Consider the following 24,036-nt stretch of genomic DNA (forward strand, 5'->3'; position numbering starts at 1 on the left):
AGGAGTGTTTATCCTATTTATAACTTTGCATTTATACAAGTAAACTAAAACAGGGATTGTTGGTTTTGCCATTCTCAGTTGGCACCCATTGTAGCCTCCCTGCTTTGTTTTGGTCTGTTGTGCCAGGTTTCCTTGATGTTATTCCCACGTAGTTGGCGAGTCTGACTCTTCAATTACATGGATAAAAGCTTAAAAGCTCCTGTTGGAGCATCACCTGTCAGGGTGAAATTGTGGCTGTACAATAGCTTTCTGTCAAAAGCATGCAAAAATTACAGAATTGAAGCTATAAATCTAGATGTGATGGTATAGCTAGCAGCAGGTTGATCCGCTAACGCTGTCACCTGCTATTCAACAAATTTACTGTGCCCCTGGTTCCTTCTTAAATAAACAGATTTCAAAGTGCTGCAAAGTAGTTGCATTAAAGCAAATTGCTGGAAGGTGTTTTGAATGCCAGGCAGTGCTTTGCATGTTAAATACTAGCCCGGTTTTGTTTTACTGCTGCAGGACAAACAGTGCTTTTATTAGAAATACTGCTCTCTACCCGAGAAAGTTTGGTTTCCTGGCTTGGCTGCTCCAAAGCTTTTCCCCCACTCAATTATCCCAGGGAAAACAAGTGTTTAAACCCTGTTGCATTGCTCAGCAGCTCTTTATTTGCCACTGCTCTGCTTTTATAGCTCTACTCCCTTTTTCTTTGTGCTGTTCTGCCATAGTCTCCAGACCAGTTCCCATTCTGACAGTGCCGCTGAGCCCATAATAAGTGGTACGATGTGGTGCAGGCCTGGAGAGCCACGTTCTGGTCCCGGCTCGAGTGTGGCCACGTTCCTGGCCTCAGCATCCCAGCTGCGGAAGGGGCATAGTGGGACCAGCACGTTTGTGATTTTTTTGCGCCTACTGTTTGTTATTACCCACCCCTATTTCAGTCTCACTTGTTTTTCTTGTCTATCTTTTAAGAAGCCTGTTACCAGCATCTCTTCTGCTTGATCCTGGCTCCGCACAGCACTGCGCAGTCAGCCTTGGCCTTGTTGATTTACAGACCTTCATCCATTCAGCAATTGGCATCGTTATCCTGAAGAGCAGACTCCCCCCGTCCTCAGGGTCAGATCTTCCCTTTAAGTAAAAGCTCCTGATATTAAAACCGTCAAACTAAAGTGATCATAAAGAAAGTTCTTCCAAAAAGCAGTCCCCGTGTACCAGAATTAGATGCAGTGATGGTAGATCCTACAGGCCGTTAAGAAAAGTCTCAATTTCTGGTCTTATGTTACTGTTTTTCTCAGAAGCAGAAGGGGAAACTGAGATCTGATAATGAAGTAAGGAAATAGATACCAATTGTGCCATGAGCATTCCCGTGCGGATATATCCTGCCTTCAGATCACAGTGGGTGTCAGAAGACAACTCTGCATGCAGCAGCTCTTACAGCTTGGAGACTGCTTTTGCGCTAATTGGCTTATATTAGTTTACAACTTAAGGTTATTAAGGTGGTGGTCCGGTTGTCCAGTTTCGGTGCCTTTTAGAATTTTAAACTCTACAATAATGAGACTCCAGCTCAAGGGAAGAGCTAAGGTGCTTTGGAGCTAATCTCTGCAAATCCAGCAGAGAGCGAGCTGAAATTCATACTAACAGGGGTTTAGCCGTAATCTCCTGGGACAATGACTCTGTATAACCAGAAACCTCAGCTCTGGCTGTGCTGATAGAGCAGCAGGACAGAGTCTAACGCTTTCTCTGCGTCAAGGCAAAGTGTGGAGTAGGTGAGCTGGACTGTATAATAGGTGCTACCCATATGTCTTAGGCCAAGACTGAGCTGCACCAGGGTCAAGAAATGTGCTGTGGTGGGTCCTTTCCATCCTATTGTGGTTCTCTCTGAGCGAATCAATTAATGCTTCAAATGATGAACTAGAACATACTATAGAATCATAGAATGTTTTGGGTTGGAAGGGACCTTAAAGATCCTCTGGTTCCAACCCCCTGCCCTGGGCAGGGACACCTCCCATTAGAAGAGGTTGCTCAACGCCCTGTCCAACCTGGCCTTGAACCCCTCCAGGGATGGGGCAGCCACAGCTTCTCTGGGCAACCTGGGCCAGGCTCTCACCACCCTCACAGCAAAGAAGTTCTTCCCCACATCTCATCTCCATCTCCCCTCTTTCAGTTTAAAACCATTACCCCTCGTCCTATCGCTCCACTCCCTCATAAAGGGTCCCTCCCTATCTCTCCTATAAGTTAGAAGTAAAGAGAAATAACATAGGATATCAGTAAAAAGTGCAGAGAAGGATGCGTAGGCAGACGTAATAAAATGTGAATGTAATATGTACATTTATAATCATAATACAAGTTGTAGAGTAACATACTAAGCAGATCTCATGAGTAGACCACAAAGGCAGTATCATCCAGTTAGCCAGAGAAAGAAATGTCATGCCTAGAGGTTTAAAAAGGGTTGTTGTAAGTGAAACGCAGGAAATAAAGTCACCAGGAATGTAAGTCCTGGTCTGGGGTCCCCCCCCTCAGAGAGGATGCTCTCTGCTTGGGAGAAGCTCCAGCAGGAACGACCTGAGGTCAGGCAGATGGGGCCAGTGAGGAAGGAATGAAAGAGTCGTCTTGGCCTAGAGCTGGGGAATGGTGCTGGCAGTCTGCAAACCTCTGCAGTGGTGCTGCAGGGAGAGAGGTAACAGCTTGTTCTCTGGCCTGCTGGGGACAGGGAAAGAATTAATATTGCAACAGCAAAGGTTTAGGTTAGACATTAGACAGCATTTTGGAAGCTTAAGGCTAATGAAAGGAGTACGTTGCCTGGGGAAGTCATTGAGTCTCTGCCTGGGAAAACCCCTAATGAGAATGGTTTGGGTAGGGTTGACCCTGCCTAGGGCAGGTCTCGGTGACCTCTCCGCAGCCCTTCCAGCCCTTTTTCCTCCTGTACTTAAGCTGCTTTTTATTCCTGGGCCCACAGATGAAGCTTTTCTAGCACATCCTAGCGATTCTGTGAGAAAATCATCGTCTATGTCTACTCCTGTCCCCTTCTTTCTGCTCTGTTTCCGGCCATGTATAGCCACCTCCCTGTCACGTGTACATACTGTGGGTTACTAGCTTGCTTGGTGCTGTACACCTCAGATCTCTGTCCCTCATCCTGCAGGATTTAACCAGATGTATCTCTGCTCCTCACGCTAGCATCTAGCTGAGCCAAGACAGTGCCCTCCCCTCTACGAGGTTGTCTGGATTTCTTGGGTCCAGGTGCTGGTTTCTTTGAGGACCCGGGGATGGGAACTTTCTCCCAGTAGGCTGGTGCCAGGAATCCTGGAGCTTTCCTGGGTCTGCTCGAGGTAAACCAGCTGGAATCCCTCTTCCCTCCCCCGGTGCAGGGGCAGGACAGCAGATACCAGGGCAGTCCAAGGTAACACACAGATTTGGGTGTGCTTTGAAGAGCTGACCTTTGGACAGAAAGTTTCTCAATCTTGGTTGCTGGTGTGTACTTCTCTCCTGGCAAAGCGAGGATCAGCCCCTACTGGTGTGACAAACCTGGAGCCCATCACGGTATCCGTAGCAGCCCTGCAGACGGTGGCTTCATCCCTAGCCCTGCAGAGCCCTTTGCTTATCTATTAATTTTAACGAGGGTGCGTGTAGGTACAGAGCAGTGTGTCTTAATTCTGGAGTGACTCGTATGTACGTGGTTGCATCTACGTGCACTTGTGCTGTCAAGATGCTGCCAGATATTTTGCCTTTCTGGAATCCCTACAGCAACTTAAAAACCTAGATTTTTAATTAATTCTTATGGAAACAAAGAGTTTTGCAGTTGGAGCAGCACTCTTGTGTGACAAATAGGCTTGCACTTGATCTGTTTACTTTACTCTGGATCCATTTGTCTTGGCATTGCCAAATGTCACGCACAGCAGTGGCTGCCTGGACCGGAGTCGTACGCGGGCAGAAAGTGCATGTTTTTGGCAGCTGAGCAGCAGGGCTGTTCAGGGCTGTTGGCACCCTCTTACGGCGAGCGTGGAGGCAGCAGGGCAGGGATGAGAGCTTTTCTGTGGGCAGGAGCTAAGGAAATGCGTTTTCTTTTTTGAAGGAGAGTCACAAAATAAGTGCAAAATACCTGATTTGACTCCGTTTGTTCGCTGGAGTTTCATGCAGTGTTACTTTTTGATGAATCACAGAAAAGGAGCCCACTGAATGGGGAGAGAGAAATGTGAGAGAGGAATGGGAAGTTGAACTGAGAGGAGAGGGGCTGCTCATGGAGGAGAGGACATCATGGACCTCGGAGAAGCCTAACCCAAGGGTGTTTACAGGGGATGAGAAGATAGAATTACTGTTCAGTCTGGCTTTTGTGCAGTGGGTTTTCCCTCCCTCAACTGTTTTGCTTGCCTGAATGTCAAAATACAAGATTGTGGCTCAGAGGAAGGCTGTGCTGAGGTTGGGACAGCCCGGCTGCCCCCTCCCGGGCTTGGGGAGGGCTCCAGACAGCCACGGTCCCGATGGGTGGGATGAGGGAAGATGGCAAACCTCACGCAGGTGGAAAGAGGATGGGACAGGGACCAGCACTATGGAGCCAAGGGAGGAGCTGCATGCTCTGCAGTGTTCTACGAAAGTTTATCTGCTCTCAAAATAGTCTTGTTTGTCTTTTTATCATTAACCAAAGTCAACAGTTCACAGTTTTAACTCTGTTCTTGAATGTCTGCAAGACAGTAAAAGGGGACCTAAGCTGGCAAATGTCCCTGCCTGCAGCAGGTTGGCTGTTTGGAGGGGAAACACCCTCACCAGCCTCTGACTGAGGAATGAGAGACCTAGGAAATACAACCACAAGGAAGAGTTAAGGAGATTGGGGTTGTGTACTGTAGCAAAGAGAGGGCACTCACAGTCTGTATGCTAAAGGATTTTTTTAATATGTGAGAAGTTGTCAGAAGAGGATTATGATCAGTTTGTTTTCTGTGTCAGCTCAGGAGGACTTAAACCACGGCAAGGAAGATGTACAGCAGAACGTAGGAAAACATTTCTAACTCAAGGCTAATTGCAGCTCACCTGGAGAAAAAGATTTCAAGAACAAGTTGTATCTACTTTTTGGAGGATGCCCTAGGTGTGTTTGATCCTGCAGCAGTTCTGGGGAGGGAGCAGATGACCTGCTGAATTCCTTTCCAGCCTGTAGGTGATCTGGGATGATCCCAGTCATCTAAGCAAAGCCTCCCAGATCCCAGTCTGTGCTCTAGTCCTTAAGGTGGTCAGGATCCACCTTTGATGAGCTTTTTCCGCCTCTGAATCGTCTGGCAATTGTGCGATCACCAGCCCCTCTACCAGTCCTGGTTGGCCAATTACTGGTGATTTAGTTTATCCGAAATAGTGATGCACGTGTTGCAGGAAAGCCCTGGGACCAGGTGGGCACCCCAAAGGCGGGTTTGGTGTTTATGCCCTTTTTGTCTCTATGCTTTATATGCAGTATTTCATATTCTGCTTGATAGAATGTGTTTTGTTTTATGTATGTACGCAGTAATGACCAGTACCATCCTCCCCAGCTTAATTTAGTTTGATTTCTCTGTCCAGTACATGTGCACTTAATTACATGCACAAATTCCTAACCCTGCACAGGCCTTTTCGCTGCCGGTAAGTCCATGTGAATCTCCTCCATTCAGCCTCCGGAGCTGGTAGGTGGCCTGTGCCCTCCTCCTGTCACTTAATGCCATGGCATTTCGCAGGGCAGTAAGTTTATCTCTCTGGGAATAAGAACGAAGGAGCTTACTTAGGCCTTTTCCTGCCAGGGGGATGGACTGGTGGGAGGCTCCCCATAGCTCATTTTGGGAGCTGGATTTTATTTTCTGTGCCACTAGAGGGAAACCTGCGCCTTTGCATGAAAATAAAGGGTGTCTGGCTGCAGGATGCTGAGATAGCATGGATGGATAAAACAGAAGCCAGTTGTTTTTAGCTGCATAACCCAGGCGATCTCGCTGCTTGGTGTAAAATGCGCGTTGTCCTGGTTCTGCAGTGCCCGTGCTTCAGTAGGGTTTGGTGGGGAAAAGAGAGGAATTAAGGAATCAGATTCTGAACCTTGAAATGTCCCGGCTTTTGCCTGAGCCATCGCTCGCCCCTTGGGCCAGCCCGGGTAGGCAGCTGCATGGGGCAGCAGCCTTTGGGGTTCCTGCTGATGGCTGAAATAGCTTTGCTTTCTGGGAGAGCAAGCCTCAATTAAATTCTCCTTCTTTGGGAATGAAATCCCTTCCCTAGGGAGTAGAGACGAGAGCTCGCCTGGCTCCTCGGCTCCCTCGCAGGACCTGGCTGATGCCTTTGCAGAAGGCCAGGTAGAGCCTTTGTCTCCAAAGGTGTCTTTCTGCCTTCAATTATGAGGTTTCCCCTCAGTCTCATTCAAATTATCCAGCTTGATTTTAATGTACTGATGAATATAATCCCTTGGGAGAAAATCTGTTAGTTTTTGGAGCAATGACAGAATCGGCACCTCAGAAAACAGTCCTGTGAGTGCCTTCATAAATGGTCACAATTCAGCTGTGAACGCATCTCCTTCACCCCTCCTGCTTTTTAATAACAGGACAAAGCGAGTCATTGTGAAGTGTATGTTCTTTAATTGCTCCAGTATTATCTACAAATTGTTTCCAGCAGCTCGGACAGAGGACACCGAGTGTTATTGAAGAGGTTTGGAGGAAACTCTGTTTTCAGGAAGATGATGCTTCGTAAAAGTTTCTTGGTATCTGAGTCTCTTCTGTATGTGTTTTAAACTGCTCCAAAATCAGCTTCATCAGATGCAGTGTTCCAAAACGTGATAGTTTTTTGTGTTTTAAATAACTCTGGATGAGACTGGTGTGGGTATTCAGTTGAAACCATCGCTCTTGAGGCTTTTTAGCTCGTCTGGGTTTTTCTTGGTCGAACAGAGGCTGGACACCATCCCTGTTTCTGAGAGGGAGCCCACGGCGGAGTCAGGCTGTCAAAGCAGGAGTCGTACGAGCGAACTGTAGATAACAGATCTGTCGCCTTCCATTTTAAGAGTGACCTTTAACTTGCCAGACTTTGCAAAATAACTCTGGCAGAGCCGCTGCCGTGCCCGCGGGAGCCTTACCTCCCGGGGAGCAGCGTGAGGGCCGGCCCCGGCCAGCGGCCTGGCTGTGCCACCCAGATCTTGCTTGGCCAGCGAAAACGCTGGGCTGGGTGCCCGGGCAGCACGTCGGCCGGTGCATCTGAGCAGAGGGCTGAGCTCCTCGCCCCTGCCCCAAGGGACAACTGGATGGATTGAGGGTGCTGGGCTCCAGTGGTTGAGAGCGTGGAACAGCGAGTAGCTGTGCCTGTGGAGAACAGAAGATGATATATAAGACAAAAATCCCCTTTTCCCAGCTGTTTCAGTGAGGGGTGGCAGCGTGGAATTGTGTGTTCTCCATGACATTGATCCTCCGCAACAAGTGCAAGAAAGCAGCTTCAGTTACAGAAACCACATTCAGCTTAAGGTTCCAGGAGCTATTTTTGGGTCCTCAACAGCTTCACTGAACTTCTGCCTAATAGGTGGGCCATTGCTGGTGTCAAGATTGATTTTTGTATTTTAGCATAATTTACTTTTTAAATGCATTTGTATGAAAAGAGAACATGGAAGACGCTCCTCTGCCTCTGGTGACCATTCCAACAGCTCCTTACAATGATCAGAAACCAGGAACCAGTGGATTACGGAAGAAGACCTTTTATTTCGAATCCAAGATGAACTATTTGCAGAATTTTATCCAGAGTATATTTTTTTCCATAGACCTAAGAGATCGACAAGGCTCTTCTATGGTAGTTGGAGGTGATGGGAGATACCTTAATAAGTCTGCAGTGGAACTGATAGTCCAAATGGCTGCTGCCAACGGGGTTGGTAAACGTTAAATGACTAAATGCCTGTAGTTGTGTAGCTGATAAATGCAGAAAACCATAACAAATTAGTCACTGTGAGGTTTAATTTCCCCATAGATTTTATTCAACTGCTAATAGTTAACTTTATAATGGAAAATTGGATTGGTAGTACTGAAAATGTCATTTATTCACTTTAAAGGGATGCAGTTGGATAGAAGTATGTGGGGAATGCACATGCAGCAAAGAAAATGAATACTGCTTGGTTTTCGTGTGTGCTCGTTTTGTGTTCTGACGTGCCACACGCTGTTGGCACCCGTGGCTTTCGTAGTCTCTCCAGCAGGTCGTAAAACCCTGATACTGTTGAGAAGCGAAGTGACTGGTAGAGCCGTATCTCGCTGTTCAATGGCAGAAGCTCTTTCAGCGTCGCTCTGAGCTGCTCAGCAAATGCAAAGGCGAAACGTGGTTGTGTGTTTCTCACCAGGTAGAAGTTGTGGCTGTGTGATAAATACTCTGGGAGCGTTTGAAAATTGAGATAAGAAGAGAATTGGAGAGTAGCGACCTTTACCGTGATCTCCGATTGTGCTGGAAATCTGTAGTTTGGAAGCAGAGCAGGTTTGTCTGTTTGCAGGAGAGCACAGTTTGTGCACTGCAAGGCTCTCGGGCACCAGGGTTTTGTCTGTGTTTCCTTCTGCTTTTTAAGAAGAAAAAAGACTTTGCTGTCTCTCTGGGATCTCTTAGCGCAGAGAGAACTTTATGCTGAGACCTGGCTTTTAGGAATTTGTTTGACAGAAAAACTTATCTGATCACAAAAGGGTCAATGGGAGAATAGGAGAGAACTTTTTTTTTCTTTTTGTTTTTGTTTATTTTTAAATCAATGTATTTTCCATCTTGGGGAAAAAATCCTTTGGCATTGCAAATAAATATATTCCTCTGAAGAATGGAGTGAGCAGAAGAGCTGGAAAAGATGTACGAAGAGCCAGGGCTGCAGCTTGGACTGCTTGACACTGGGACAGGTTTTGTCCTGGTAAAGGTGAGATTAGACTTATCTTCAGCAGTTCTTGTGCATTTCTTTCCAGCAGGCTGGACCAGGTCTGGCTAAAATCTAGTTTTGCTGCGGGTTTTGATATTTTTCATTGATCGATTGTTTTTATGCAGTCTGGCTAATACCTGTGACTGTCAGTATTGTGCTCATCTTGCTTTATAGAATGGAAGGGATGAGTCCAAGGATGTTTTCAAATATAAAAAACCACGTGTTTTGAGGATGTGAAAATCTCTTTGTGGCAGAGACAGATCCCGTTACTTCTACAAATGTGGGATCAGCAGGATTTCCAAATTGTGCCAAGCCCACTCGCTATGTTGTAGCATCACGTTGCAGGTTTTAAATGATTATTTATTTAAAGGAAGTGACCAAGGTAGTTTGTCCACTTAACCTGGCTTGTATAAATAGAAGTGTCTCTATTCAGAGGCAGAAATTGTGGCACAGTGTATAGCACTGGTGCGTCTTGTGACACATCTCTTTTACAGAAGGAGGACCGGAAGGGTGTGCTAATGACACGATGGAGCTGTAGGCACCAGCTTCCTTGGCCTGGAAAACACTTTTCTGGTGTGAAAGCATCAGCCTGTGTTACCTGGGGGAAGGAGGGAGGCCACAAGAGGTCTCCTTTTTCATCCATGTGCATCTTAGTGGGGCTTTCAGTAAAACCAGGGTGGAAGTGTTGCCTGGATTGCTTCGAAGTGCTGTAACCCAGGATCGCCGCACAAAGTGGGTCTGTTTTGAGCAGTCTGTGAAAGGTGTTTCTGCATCGTTATGTCCTTAGATTTTTCTCATAAGAAATTCCAGAGAATTAAAAAAGGTTTAAGTGTAAGTTGCTCAGCATGCTGCTACACCAAGCAACCTTTTCCAGTGGTTACTGCAAAGGACTTAGCATTGGATGGGTGGGGAATGACAGCTGAAAACCTCGGAAAGCCAAGGAGGGCCCCAAATCAGAGGGCATCCCTTCAGCTGCGTGCGAGGCCAGGCAGAGCACCAAACACATGTTTGTGGCCGAACATGACCCTCCAAGGGAAGCTGGGAAACAAAAAGATGATGTTTTAGAGAGGAGCTTCCTGGAGACTGCATTAATTCTCGGTGAAGCTGAGGGAGAAGGACTTGGAGGGTGGAATAAAACACGAGACAAGGTGTGCTGGCTTGGGCTGAGAATGGGGAAAAGAGCAAAGCCCACATAGATTGGGCTACTTCAAATTAAATGTATGGCGTAATAAACTAGTGTGATCAGCCTGGTAGACAGGCACTGTGAGGGCTGTAATACATCCAGTTGAAAGAAGGGCGCTCGCTTTGGGTTTATAAACTGCTGTTTCACATTTATGCTCGTCGTTTGCTAGAGGTACAGCTCTTTTAGCAGCGCCGTGCTCGCCCGGCCGCTGTGTGACAGCTGCAGCATGCAATAACCGATCGGCAGCGAAGCTGGGGCTTAGCACCAGGCAGTGCCGCGGGAGAGGAATCGCAGTCATCCAGTGCCCTTGGCTTAGCACCCAATGTGGACCTTTGGTCTGGGAAGGCTGCCTTTTGTTTGCTGGTTTATCTGGTGTTTGAATGAAATTCCTTCTCTTCTCTCAGTCGTTCACAGGGCCTAATCTCCTCGGTTGATGGAGAGTAGTCTGGTATTTTTTTTAAATCTCTGTCACCTCATTTGGGGGCTGTGGTAAGGAGCGTGTTCTTCCAGAAAAATTTTCATCTTCTGTTTTATTACCTGAACTCCAGCAGCCGGATCCCGATTACCTTCTATTGCTTAGCGCAGTGGTCTGGATTTAATCTCAGTGATATTACTAAATTTATGGGGAGGAGGTGTGTTACCCACTGCGAGTAAGAGAATCTGCAGCTGGTCCCATGGGAGCAGTGATGATGTTTGATTTTTTTGTTTTGTTTTGTTTTGGCTTCTCTCAGCCCCATTGTGTCTTTTGAAAGCAAAGTTTGAGTTGTTGGGTTTTTTTTTTTTTTCCCTTTGGTTGTTGTTGAGATGCCTCCGGAAAGCTCAGCTCTTCACTGCAAGCTGCCATTTCCAGTTGAGCTGCAGCATTCGTTAAAGGAAAACGCTAAAAAGGCACAACAGAGCGCGGGGTCAGATGCTGACCTCCATGGTACACAGCGGAGAGTTTCGGCAGCCTCCCGGGAGCAAGCTGTGTGCTTGCAGAGAAGCAGCACCTCTGCCACCAGCACACCTGGGGGCTCTGGTTTACCTGTCACCAGCATTTGGGGTTTTGGCAGTTTTTTACTGGTTTTAGGATTTTGGGACTCAACGGTGGTTTGGTTTGCTCCTTAATTTTCAGATTGGCCGCTTGGTCATCGGGCAGAACGGCATTCTCTCCACCCCAGCGGTGTCCTGCATCATCAGGAAAATCAAAGCCATCGGTGGCATCATTCTGACGGCCAGCCACAACCCCGGTGGCCCCAATGGAGATTTTGGCATTAAATTCAATACTGCCAATGGAGGTAAGGTCACTTGGTTCATTTTGATTTGCATTGTTTCTGTTTGGCCGTTTCTTGTGTTGACCCCGAGGAACCTAATTCAAACTGTCTTAACATCACAGAGATTGGGTGCCCTGAGCAGTGGGTTTCCCTCAACAGAGCAACTGAGTGATCTGTTCCCTTCGTACTCCTCTCTAGGGGAGGTATTCCCAGCCCCGGGTCTTCTGTACTTGCAGCACTTCTGAAGTGCACTTCTCTTGCAGTCCGATTCTTTAACGTCTTCCCCCTCGACCATTTTATCTTGCAGGTCCTGCCCCTGAAGGTATCACGGACAAAATTTTCCAAATCAGCAAGAAAATCGAAGAGTATGCAATCTGCCCAGATCTCCAGGTGGACCTGAGCACCATTGGGAAACAGCAGTTCGACCTGGAGAACAAATTTAAACCATTTACAGGTAAACAACTGTTTTTCCTTTTGGAAAGTTTCCTTTCAGGTGTTGTGAGCATGGACCTGCCGTGAACGGGCCGGGACATTTGGTGTTTCTGAAGGACAGACATGGCCGTTCTGACCTCTCCTCCTCATTTGTTGGATAAGCCAAGCAAGGATATCGCTCCTGGTCACCCTGGCATTTTTTTTTTTTCCTTATCCCGCATCTTGTCTTGTGTACATACTTCAATTGTATCATTGTTTCTGGCCTACAAAAGGTCGTACTGCAGTAGGTGAATCTGATCCATCAAACTTCACTAAAATCAGAGACTATGTTTTTCTGCAAGACCCTCAGTAACATGCACTTGTGAAACAGACAACTCTGCAGTTAAAGTGTGTTTTCCTGATTAAAAATTACAGTGTTACTTATTTTACTCTTTGTAACTGATTTTTTTCCCCCATGGTTTCACATACAAAAGCTCTCTCTGTGAGTGGGGGAACCATTACATTTCATGTGTGACTTTTGAGCAGTGAAATATGAAAAAAAGACTTTTGAAAAGCACATACTGCAAGTATTTTTTACCATCTCCTGATGACCCGTGCTTGTAATTAAAAAAAAAAAATAAATTAAATCAAAAGATGATAAAAGTGGTATTTCTCTCAGTTCCCATTTCTGCATAGTGAGTTTTTGATATTAACGGGGGTTTTCCTGGCTCTGCCTTTGGCCTTTTAGTTGCGAAGGTGCAACTTTTTCAAACTATTGGGTGCACAGTTCCCATTGATTTTGGTGGAAATTGGAGATCTGGTTTTATATATATATTTATTTTCCCTTTTCCTTTAATCCTGCTCTCCAGTTAAGAGGAGTGGGCTGAGCCCTCTCGAAAAAAAGTCCAGGGAATCATAGCTGGGAACGGTCTTTGTCCTAAGAGTTTTGTTGGTCCGTTTGGTCTGTAACCCGATTAGCAGTGATAGCCTGTAATTAAACTCTTAATATAGGGCCATTAGTGTCTTTATGAAATGATTCTATAGGATGTTTAAAGGCTTTATGCTGAGCCCTGGCCCTTTGCACTATGCCACATGTAGCAAAATCGTTTTTTCTGCAAAGATTTCAGGCTCTGAGAGTTGGTCTCTGTTTGCTCTTTTTTTTCCCCTTAGTGGAAATTGTGGATTCGGTAGAAGCTTATGCGAATATGCTGAGGAACATCTTTGACTTCAGCGCCTTAAAGGAACTGCTTTCAGGGAAAAACCACCTCAAGATCCGCATAGATGCCATGCACGGAGGTATGGGGGGGCTTGGGTTTGGGGGATTGTAGGACACACTGTGTCCCCAGGGCTTTGCCACTGACTTCAGAGAGAAGACTGTTTTTCTGGTATTTATGTCCATCGTTTGTAAATTTGTTTCTTATTTTGCAACATGTTACATTTTTCTTTTGCCAGGCAAACTTTTTATGGCTTTTCATTGTTTTCTTTAGTCAAGTGTTTGGACTTGACTTGGGAAATGTTTGGGTCTGGGGGGGGGGTTGCTGTGGGGCTCACACACGTTCATCCACACCTGAGAGAGAGGACATTAGCACTGATGCTGGGATCTGCACTGCCCTGGCACCTGTGCATCAGTCCATGTCCCATGGAGGTCACAGCAGTTCCGCAAAGGTCTGCCTGTAGATATTTGGCCCCAAAAATGGGACCACTGGACTGTTTTATGTAATTTAATGTATATACCAAGCTTGTGAGTCTCTTTCAATAGACATTTTCAGGAGCCCCCTAGATTTCTTAGCATCTTGTTTCTCTCGTCTCCGGGCCATTCCCATTCCTATGCTCACTTATTTTTTTTATTGTCTGCATTATTAGCTTTTGAGAGCGGTAAATCCTATCGTACTGCTGGATGCCTGTGAATCACACATGCGTTCTGTTCTGCTATGTGTGGGGCTGTTGTACTAATACCTCAGTGTACTTGGGGCATCAGCCCTTCACTTCTTGTCCTCACTCATCCTCACTTCTAAACACACGAGCGTTCTCACGTATTTAGTGGGACAGCCCCTTGGCTGAAAAGCTTCCTTGGGGAAGAGCTTGTGTCCCTGGATGGGTCAGGCTTAAGCACATCTATGTCCTTCTTGGGGATTTTGATGGGAGCACTGGTGCTTGAGTAGTAGAAACCATATAAACTGACCCAAAGTGAGCAGGCTGGAGGCCGGGGTGGTTACGTGGCTGGTGCAGAGCTGCCTGAGGGCAGAGGCTGACTCGTTCCCTCTTCGCGTTTTGCTGTGATAGTTGTGGGCCCTTATGTAAAGAAGATCCTGTGTGAGGAGCTGGGAGCCCCAGCAAATTCAGCTGTGAATTGCACCCCGCTGGAGGACTTTGGTGGCCACCATCCCGACCCCAACTTAACCTACGCTGCTGACCTGGTCCAGACCATGAAGACGGGAGAGTATGACTTTGGAGCTGCCTTTGATGGAGACGGGGTAAATGGGCTGTTCTGTATTCACCATTTTGCCCCCTGGTCAGTTGTGGGAGGAGTGACTGCTCAGCTGCTTTTAAGCAGAGGAGAATGAAGGTGAAGACCTTTTTTCTCCCTCTCTGCCTTCTGTGAGTAGAAGTGAACCACTTGCACTTTGCCACCGTGGCAATAGTTGGCTACTGTGTTAATAACGAAGTCCAAACTGTATTTAAAGTAGCTTTAAAGGCTGTGAAAAATCAGTGGGAAGGTGAAATACTATACAGGTGTTGCTATTTGGCTTTTTCAAAGCTCTGTCTTTATTTCAGTGCAGTCAAAAAATCTCTCTGAGTTGCGGGATTTATAGGCTGCGCCTGCCAAGTAGAGCAACTTCTGCCATCGCAGCCTTTTTGCGCTAAGCCGATGTAAGGGGATGAGAGCTGTTTCTCTCTTGTCTTCACCAGGATCGCAACATGATTCTTGGGAAACACGGCTTCTTCGTGAACCCCTCCGACTCCGTCGCCGTCATCGCTGCCAATATTTTCAGTATCCCTTATTTCCAGCAGACCGGAGTCCGTGGCTTTGCCCGGAGCATGCCCACCAGTGGGGCTCTTGATAGGTAACATCTACCTCTGGGTGGTGGGAGAGGGGAGCCCTGCCAAGGAGAGGGAGTGTCCCTTTTTTTGTGGTTTAACACATCTGTAGCAGGGAGTGAGCGTGTGGCCCGTCTGAAGGGTGAAGCAGTGCCAGCGCTGGGTGCCAGGGGAGGCAGTGAAGTTTAATGGATTAAATCCTGTTTGGGGACATGGCAGAGCTGGGCTCCACTCTTGGCTCTTTGTCTTCTCTACAGATAAGCCCAATCGAACGATCCTCCCCACCCTTTTTTTAATTTTTAATTTGATAGTGATACTTTCTCTGTTAAATGCTTTGAGTTCTACGACTTAAAACTGCTTTAGAAGAGCTGTGTGTTTATAACTATTCTTTAGTTGCACATCCCACCCATTTCCCAAACATTACACTGGGATAAAGTAGAGAATTGCTCTACAAAGAAATGTTCACTGTAAAAAAACCCAACTGAAGCTCCTGCTGCAGTATTTCACGTGGGAGCTCTAAGAGTCCAGCTGAGAAGTGACTTCGCCTTCTTACCTTTGAAGGGTGGCCCAGGCTACAAAGATCGCTTTGTATGAAACTCCAACTGGCTGGAAGTTCTTTGGAAACTTGATGGATGCAAACAAACTGTCTCTGTGCGGAGAGGAAAGTTTTGGTACTGGTAAGTCAGCGTTCCCCATCGCACCAGTGACGGCGTTATTCCTCCTCTCAGTTCTTTATTGTGCTGGGTAGCTTGGGCTTGATCTTTCCTCTGTAGTTGTTAATGCTTCTAAAATAATAAAATAAAAAAATAAAAGCTTGCAAGAATCAGTGTTGGAAAGGAACACAATGCTAAAAGTTTTGTCAGGCAAGAGCTAGTTCTCCTTTCAGTTACTTAGGAAAGGCCTATGTAGATACGCAGGAAGTTTAAGGGCCTCTTTACTAGCCCGGTCATTGAGTCTATGGGGATTAAGTGCAGTGTTAAATGTATTTTTCAACTCTTGGTGGCCAGGAAAACCTTCTAAATGTTTTCATTTCTGGAAAGAAATATGGTTTGGAGCATGCAGTTTTATTAGGGAAGGTTTCAGGTCACTATTAAATCTCTGAGCTTAATAGGGCCCTCATTTTCCTGTTCTAAAAACAAGGTATGATTTATAAAGTTTAAATTAACACTTGCCTTTGAACAGTCTAAGCAAGTTATTGGGTTACTGAGAAACAAAGTGAACATCTTAAGGAATTTACTAGGGGTGCGCACGTGACACACAACTATTATTTGTGCAGGGAAGTTAAAGTGAGCAGGTTTTGCTCCGCATCGGAGCGGTGCGCTCCAGACGCACAGTGTTCCCGGGAGGCCTCGGCAGTTTCTGAGCCCTCCCCTGGCACCCACCACATGGTTTTAACTGGTCCCGACTGTGGAAATGGCACCTTCCCTGCGCGCGGGAGGCCAGCACCCAATTCACGCGCGAAGGCTGAGTCTTATCTGGTCTGAATTCTGCCACAGATCTTGTTTTTCCTGTTCTCTTAACGAGCTCGGGGGCAGCTGGTAGGATCTGCAAGGCCATGAGGGTCTTGAGGGAATTTAGGTTGGATGATTTCAGGCTCAAACTTTGTGTGTTTTCATTCCACCAAGCCCATATTTCAGAAAAACGTTTTAGCCTGCACGTGGGCGTCTCGCAGGGAAGGGATGGCCTTAAATCCCCAAATGCCTGAAATTAAGTGCTTTGTGGAACTGGGGTGCACAACCTGATGTGAAAGGATTACCCCGGCTTTTCTGTAGCTGAGGGAATGGTATCACAGCCTCTGGTTGATAGAGGTTTGCTGGAGTGGCAATGTTTTCACCGTCAAATGCTAGTCTGATACATGGGATTGGAAGGAAAAGGGGAATTTCAGAAAACATGGTATCTCTCTAAAGAAATCGTGAAGTAAATCCTGAGTAAAGAAAGATCTTGGAGTTTTGCCCTGGGTGATTTCAGTGCGCGTTAAGTTTATGTTCTGGACTTGGGCTAATGAGAGGGCACCGGCATTTCAGTAAATAAATAAAAACAAAAAGCAGCAAATGATTCATGGAGCTGCTGATGGGAGATGGTCTCTAATGAGCAGCTCTCTAAAATTGTTTCCATCTTTTATCGTACGAGCAATGAGCTCATAGTTTCTCTCCCTCCCCCAACAGGTAAATGATTTGACATTACAAATAAAAGCGACTGGTTCCATTTGCAGCAGGGGCTGAGAGAGAAGGCTGAGATTTCAGCCATGCAGCATCACCTCTGAGTAGCCAGGGACTGAAGCAGTTTTTCTTGGGGGGGACAGATGAAGAAAGGGCCCAGGAGTGTTGGATGTGCCCCCCCCGGCAATGCAAAGGGTGTTTGTCCATCTGGCAAATGCACTTTAAGGAATGAAAAAGGGGCGAGGAAGGTTATTTGATAGTAAGTTAATGAGGAGTTGTTTGGAGCCGGACAGAACGTGAGTGTTGAAGGGGAGAGAGGTGAAGGAGCAGCCAAATAGACCCAGTAAAAATTGAAACAAACTGTGACCCGGTGGGACTGGAGTCCGGGAGCAATTAGAGTAATGGGACATGACAGAATTCCTGCTTGCTTTCTTGGGTATTTTATTCCAGCAATAAGTTGATACATCACATGGGACTTCTGTTTATTTAGCATTCCTCTCCGTCACCTCTCTCCAGCTCTCTCTGCTGTAAAGGACCGTGAGGAGAATTTATCGCTGCCTCCACAATGGTGGGATTTGTGTAAAGCACCACGTAACCCATGCCCCAGCCCCCAGCCTTTTTCCCCAGACGATTGCCCACTCTGGCAATTCTTGAGAGGGTAAAATGGCAGCTCTGGAGTGCTCTCCGCATTAGGAGGCGTGTCCCGTCTCCTCGGGATTTCATTAATACCTGCTTGGAGGTTTTCCAGAGCTCAACGGATAGAACTCGGGGGTTGTGCATCTGTAGGCTGCAGTGTTGAACTCACAAGCCAGAAGCGGAGAGGCTGGGTTGGGTGTATTCCGGGCTGCCATTTGATCCCTCGTTTAATTTAGGTGTTGGGGGCGCTGGCGACGTTGCAGCACCCTCTCGGGTTTCCTGGGGACCTGGGTGCCCTGCAGTCCCTGCCACTGTCAGCCCCCGTGTGCTCCTCGGGGCAAGGCTGGGCCGGCTTCTGATGGCCTCCTTCTCTCTGTGCTTGCTCTGGAGGAATCCTTTTTTAGCCAAAAGAGGGTCTTTTACAGCCTTTCAGTGCCTGGTTGTGGGGGTGAGGGCGGGCACGAGGCTCTCCTCTGTTTTCCGCAGGTGATCAGTCTCTCCTCGCCCTGCTGTTTGCCAGCCCCGGTGGCTGGTGCTGTCCCCTTTTCAGAGTCGTTAGGGTTTGGCTTCCTCAGCGAGGGCTGACATTTTTCTTGGTGCTGGGCCAGAATCTGTGCTGATCAGAGTATGCTGATTTGGCACACGGTACGTGACAGCTGCTTGAAGAGGTTGATGTTAGTCCTTCCTGAAGCTGTTCCCTTGCTTTTTTTTTTTTTTTTTGATGACCTTTTTACTGTGCGTTCCCCATGACTTCCCTGGGAACAGAATTAAGGATCTGTGAACAATGAGTGTGCGTGTGTTAAAAGGGGCCGAACGTTTTATTTGGGCTAGAGCTAAAAGCAGATGATATCTTGAACCGTTTTTAACAATACAGCAGGGATGGAGCTCGTGAAATGCCTTCCATTTGTGAGTTTGTACAGCTGCCAGTTGGATGGAGAAGAGGAGACAAGGTAGGGCTGTAGCACAGACCCTCGCGTGAAAGGAGGTGGGAAATGTGCTTCTGCTGTGACTCCCTGCAGGCTCCGACCACATCCGTGAGAAGGACGGGCTGTGGGCTGTCCTGGCTTGGCTGTCCATCCTGGCCACCCGCAAGCAGAGCGTGGAGGACATCATGAAGGACCACTGGCAGAAATATGGCAGGAACTTCTTCACCAGGTGGGGAAGGTGCTCCTGACACCTCACGCTTACCTCTGTCCTGTGTTTAACCCTCCAAGGTCAGGGCCCCAAGGGCTGATGGCACCGGTGTGTGCCACCGTGGTGCTGTTCTTGCCTCGTCACGCTCGCTGTTTCTGTCCCCTTGCTGTAATTTAAAACTCCCTGAGCAGTTTGCAACGTATCTGGGTTAAATAAAACAGTGGGTATTCATTCACCTTAACCTTTCATGATGTCCAGTTTAGGATTTGTTACTCTAAACATCAATCTAGTAAGTTTCGAACTCTGCAAAGGCTGTACATTTTATATATGCAAAGTATCTTTTTTCTTTTAACAGAGATTTTTTTCTTGCAAGAGTCTTTTTTTTTTTTTTTTTTTTTTTTTGCAATTGGAACAGTATGTTTCCTGAGACCACAAATCACAAGTTAATTTGTAATATCTTCCGTGATGGCAATGTCTTATTGAATGGGCGGCCAGCTCCTGAGCTGTTATTTACCTGGTCGAGTTTCTGTCCAGTCCCAAAATACTCTAATTTAAACTAGGGTAGACATGGAAGATGAAAAGGGAGGGAGTGAGAACACATAAACAAAGGTGGGGAACTATGTCAGGAGTTGAAAGCGTAAGGCAGAAATCTTTCAGCTTGGGAAGACCTACGTGAAAATTCTTTCTCAAATTGCCAGATGAAAGAACTTGCCTCTTTTCCCCCTCCCCACACCACAAAGCCAGCATACTTCTCGGGCATTTAAACCTGTGGAAAAAATGCCAAAGTCTAGAATAAAAAGGCAGTCTTTTAGCACCAGAGGTACTGCATAGCAAGCTAAGTGCAATAGTAGGCAGGTTGGCAAGCCTGTGCGTGCTCCATCTAGCCAGCCGGGCAAATAAAAGCGGCACTAATCGCCCTGGCAATCAGAGTACAGAGTCTGGGATCCCGGTGTGTGCTTCAGCCGCTCTCTGCTGCCTCTTACCGGGGTTAACGAGATCAAAGCTGGCGCTGGTACCTTATCGTCTGCTGCCATCGCACCTGCGTTTGGCTGTGGGGACGCACAGGAGGATGTTCAGGCAGAATTTCTCATCGTGAGGAACCTGTCGAGATCCTATCGGCAGAATGAGAAGGAATTCTGTGCAGTCAGTGTTGTGGGAGCCCAGCCCTTCGATATGCCCGGCGCGAGACAGCACAATTTACTCTTTCATCTCTCCTGACGCCTGTGATATGTTGCAGCGTATCCCATGGATTTGTATCGGATCATAGCTATATTGCTGCACAGATCTCCTCTCTTCTTCCTTCTCCTCCAGCGAGGGCGTAGAGAACATCTATGGGGCAGTATTTCAGCAAGGGTGTCACAAAACACTGATGCTAATTACAGCCTTCCTAATCTTTGTTTTGTGGTGCCTGGTTGTAGATACGACTACGAAGAGGTGGATGCAGATGCAGCGAACAAAATGATGAAGGATTTGGAGACTGTGATGTTCGACCGCTCCTTTGTGGGGAAGCAGTTGTCATGTGGTGACAAAGTCTACACGGTTGAGAAGGCTGATAATTTTGAGTATAATGATCCCGTGGACGGAAGCGTCTCCAAGAACCAGGTGGGCAAAGCCTGGCCTGGGCTGAACGTCACCTCAGAGGGGTGTTACGCTGTGTATTTTGGGCTTAAACTTTGTCCTTTGCATTTGCACCTGTTTTAAAGCCAAACACTGCATTTCATAGAATCATAGAATGGTTAGAGTTGGAAGGGACCTTAAAGATCATCGAGTTCCAACCCCCTCGATTTCCTCCTAATATCTAATCTAAATTTGTCCCGTAGAAAATTTTTGCTGCACTCTGTTTGCTGGTGGGATCCTGCCTGGCGTGAGGGAAATTGCTGCCTTGGAGAGGGAAGGGTCTGGAGACTGCTCTTGCCCCAGCAGGGCTGGAGAGGGAGCCGAGCTTCCCTATGGCCACTGCAAAGGGGAGTCATAGAATCACAGAATGGTTTGGGTTGGAAGGGACCTCAAAGACCATCCAGTTCCACCCCCTGCCCTGGGCAGGGACACCTCCCACCAGAACAGGTTGCTCAAAGGCCCCTCCAACCTGGCCCAGGGATGGGGCAGCCACAGCTTCTCTGGGCAACCTGGGCCAGGCTCTCACCACCCTCACAGCATAGAACTTCTTCCCCACATCTCATCTCCATCTCCCCTCTTTCAGTGTCAAACCCTTCCCCCTCATCCTATGGCTCCCCTCCCTCATCCAGAGTCCCTCCCCAGCTTTCCTGGAGCCCCTTGAGGGACTGGAAGGGGCTCTAAGGGGCTCTCCCTGGAGCCTTCTCTTCTCCAGGCTGAACCCCCCCCAACTCTCTCAGCCTGTCCTCATAGCAGAGGGGCTCCAGCCCTCCCAGCATCTCCGTGACCTCCTCTGGCCCTGCTTCCAACAGATCCATGTGAGGGTTGAAACCCTCCCGTACAGGTGTCATCTTGTCCCCAGATGTGTTTGTCCCTGAGCTGACGTTGCTCCTCATGTGCTCGTCCCTGAGAGGGCAGGCAGCAGCGTGGAGTGGCTGTAACAGGGGATTGAGTTCCCAGCTTCAGAAGAATTCTGATTCAGAATCCCAGATTCAGAATACGGGGGTATTAAATACGTGTGAGATGAGTAACCTGTCACCAGAGATTATTGAAGAAGAATATCCTGTAAATGGATTGGTTTGACAGCGTAATGTGGAAGCGTAGTAAGCGGGAAGGAATAATGGAGAAATCCTGCAGGAATGATTGCCTGGCCTGTGGGATGACAGAAGCGTTTTCTTGACATCCTATTTTGGTGGAAGAGCAGTGGGTTGGTAACGCTGTGCCTGGCAGAGAAGTCGGTCCCTGGCTCGTTTCCAAGCAAGCGCTGGGGTGAGGGACCTTACAGCAGCAACGTGCTTCATGTTCAGGAGTTCTAGTAACTTCTCCAGAGTGGGTTAGGAGGGACACTACCTCCTCCGGGAGTAGGGAGTGGGTAACAAGGATCTTCTGTGGCTCCCCGAAGAGGAGGAGCTCTGGGGATCATGCAGGTCTCATGGAAAATTTTTGGGTACCCAAGAGGAATGTAGCTGAGAGGCTCTTCTCCTCCTCTTCTCGCTTTCCAGGGCTTGCGGCTCATCTTCTCCGATGGCTCCCGCATTATCTTCAGACTAAGCGGTACCGGCAGCGCTGGAGCCACCGTGCGGCTCTACATCGACAGCTACGAGAAAGATGCTCAGAAGATCCACGAAGACCCCCAGGTACGCATCGCCTCTCAGTCACGGCTCTGCTGGCTCCCAGCCTTCCTAAAACGCTTAAACCTGTGCTTTGCTCACAGCGATGGGGAGGCGCGAGGTATTTTGGAAGCAAGGGGTTTGGTATCTTTAATCCCAGGATAAATTGATGTATTTAAAATTAAAAAAAAAAAGCTCTGTGTGGAACAAGCGTTACTTATTCAGGATCCCTCACAGCTGCTCCTGCGGTCGCCCATGAGTTTTCCTGTTTACGTTACATCTGTGGCTGGATGCAGGTGTGGGAGGACACCGTTTCGGTCCTGAACTGACCTTTTAGTTGAAATGTTGCATCACTAGGGATAGAATGAACTCATTCCTATCCTGAATTTGGGACATACTTGTTCAAAACAAATAAACAGGGGTAAAAGAAGACAGTCGTATCTAAGATGCCGCTGACCTGTTGCGTACTAAGTAGAATGCATGTTCCTTACAGCATCATTTTAAAATGCTGTTGGTCTCTCTTGTAGGCAGGGGAGGAAAAGAATCCTCATTTTATATTTTCCCCAGCAAAGAGTCTTTGAGCTCTTTTTTCATAACTTACTGGGCCATTATTGACAAAAAGACTGAAAAAAAAGTCATATTCTGAGAGGCACAAACAAAGTTATGATTTAACTGTGCTGGTGGGTGCAGCGGAGTTTGAGGGCACGATGAGGGTGGCAGCGACACCAGAACTGTGCTGGGGTTTCCTCTTCGAAGGATGCGGTCGTAGCGCCGCGTCCCTCGCCGCATCCTTCCTCTCGCTGGTCCCGCAGCTCACACTGTGAACCCAAAACGGTCCCTTCGACCAGCAGTTCCGAGTTTTGGGTGTCCCGGGCTGACACCAGACGCCTGCGAGGGAAGGTGTGCCCGTGCGTGGGCTGCGAGTGCCGCTCTGCTGGGCGGTTCTGAGCCGTCTCTTTCCTTTCTGCAGGTCATGTTGGCACCTCTCGTTTCTATCGCGCTGAAACTTTCACAGCTTCACGAAAGAACCGGCCGCACCGGTCCGACTGTCATAACATAAAGGCTTGGTCAGACACCCCTGCTGGAGTGCACACCGAGGGAAAGAAGTCCAGCCTCTCTCCCCTTTTATTGTCAAATCTGTCACTAAAAGAGGAATAATTAATTTTATGGCTGTATTTAAGAACACTATTGAACTTGCTAAGGGTAGACAATAAACCCCAGCCCCTGTCGCCACTGTGTGTGCACGCTGCTGTGCTGCTCTTCTGTGTCACACAGCACTGCTGGCAATTGGTGGATGGTGCTCATTAGCACAGCCTTTTGCTTTAGCATGTCCTTTTTTTTTTTTTTCTTAAACAAAAGGCTCTAGAAATAACAAAGAGACAAAGTTCTTCAATAATACGGTTTTGGTTTGTTTTTTTTCTATCTTGGAAACTTTCCTGGAAAAGAAGCACAAATGCTTTCCCCTTGTTAATACATAGTCTTCTAAATGTGGTGTCTCTGAGTAAGCGATGGCTGTGTATTGGGGCTGAGTATTTCTCACTTGGGTGGATTTTTCCCTTTCAAAACCAAATTATGTAAATTGACCCCCATTTGCCTTCTGTATAAGAAAAAACCCACCACGAACCCTCCACACAGAAATGAGCAATAAGGAGCATTGCAGGATATTAAAGCGATATGAGCTACAATTACTGTTCAGTGCTCTTTTATTTTCCTACATCATGATAGGCTCCCTTTTGAAGAAGAAAAGATTGTTTTGATGAGCTCGTTTGGTTGAACATGGCTAGTAAGATCCTTGGAATAATCAGATTTGCAGGCATTAATATGCAAAATCTTACCCAAGGGCGCAGAGAAGCTGACTCTGGAAACAGTTGTAGCTGTTGGATGTTAAGGCCCTGCAGCTGTACCTTCCTGCCCTTTTGCTGGAAGCCGTCCCCTCGGAGCTGAGCCGTGTTCCTGCTCCCAGCCCCACCGGCTGCCTTGGCCCTGGAGAGGACTAGACGTGCCGGTGACACAGCCTTAGCGTCCCTCATCCATGGAGGTGACGCCCTCCAGCAACAGGAGGGACTCTGGAAAAGAACCCCAGGTAAACCCACGAGACCCTGTTGACTTACTCCCTCCCTCTCAAGGCTGCCATGGCCTAAGCTGTGTTAATAAAAGTAGTGGTGTTAGTGGG

At 47.5% G+C, this 24,036-nt stretch overlaps 1 protein-coding gene across 6 annotated transcripts in view; it reads left to right on the forward strand.

Annotated features, from left to right (window-relative positions):
• Positions 1-24,036, forward strand: part of PGM1 (phosphoglucomutase 1) — a 28,474-nt gene extending 4,438 nt beyond the window's left edge. For 2 of the 6 annotated variants that reach the window (XM_074151509.1, XM_074151507.1), the window contains 10 exons: positions 11,122-11,284; positions 11,568-11,714; positions 12,842-12,967; positions 13,955-14,145; positions 14,582-14,736; positions 15,272-15,387; positions 18,525-18,660; positions 20,058-20,241; positions 21,756-21,890; positions 22,834-24,036. In XM_074151509.1, the coding sequence (XP_074007610.1) occupies positions 12,877-12,967; positions 13,955-14,145; positions 14,582-14,736; positions 15,272-15,387; positions 18,525-18,660; positions 20,058-20,241; positions 21,756-21,890; positions 22,834-22,923 (1,098 nt within the window). In that variant the 5' untranslated portion in view covers positions 11,122-11,284; positions 11,568-11,714; positions 12,842-12,876 and the 3' untranslated portion in view covers positions 22,924-24,036. Of the gene's footprint in view, positions 1-6,504; positions 7,813-8,147; positions 8,825-11,121; positions 11,285-11,567; positions 11,715-12,841; positions 12,968-13,954; positions 14,146-14,581; positions 14,737-15,271; positions 15,388-18,524; positions 18,661-20,057; positions 20,242-21,755; positions 21,891-22,833 lie in introns of those variants that run through there. The other 4 variants (XM_074151506.1, XM_074151510.1, XM_074151508.1 and 1 more) reach the window with 4 other exon arrangements.

This window comes from Numenius arquata, chromosome 8, assembly GCF_964106895.1.
Source record: "Numenius arquata chromosome 8, bNumArq3.hap1.1, whole genome shotgun sequence".
NCBI classification, from domain to species: Eukaryota; Metazoa; Chordata; class Aves; order Charadriiformes; family Scolopacidae; genus Numenius; species Numenius arquata.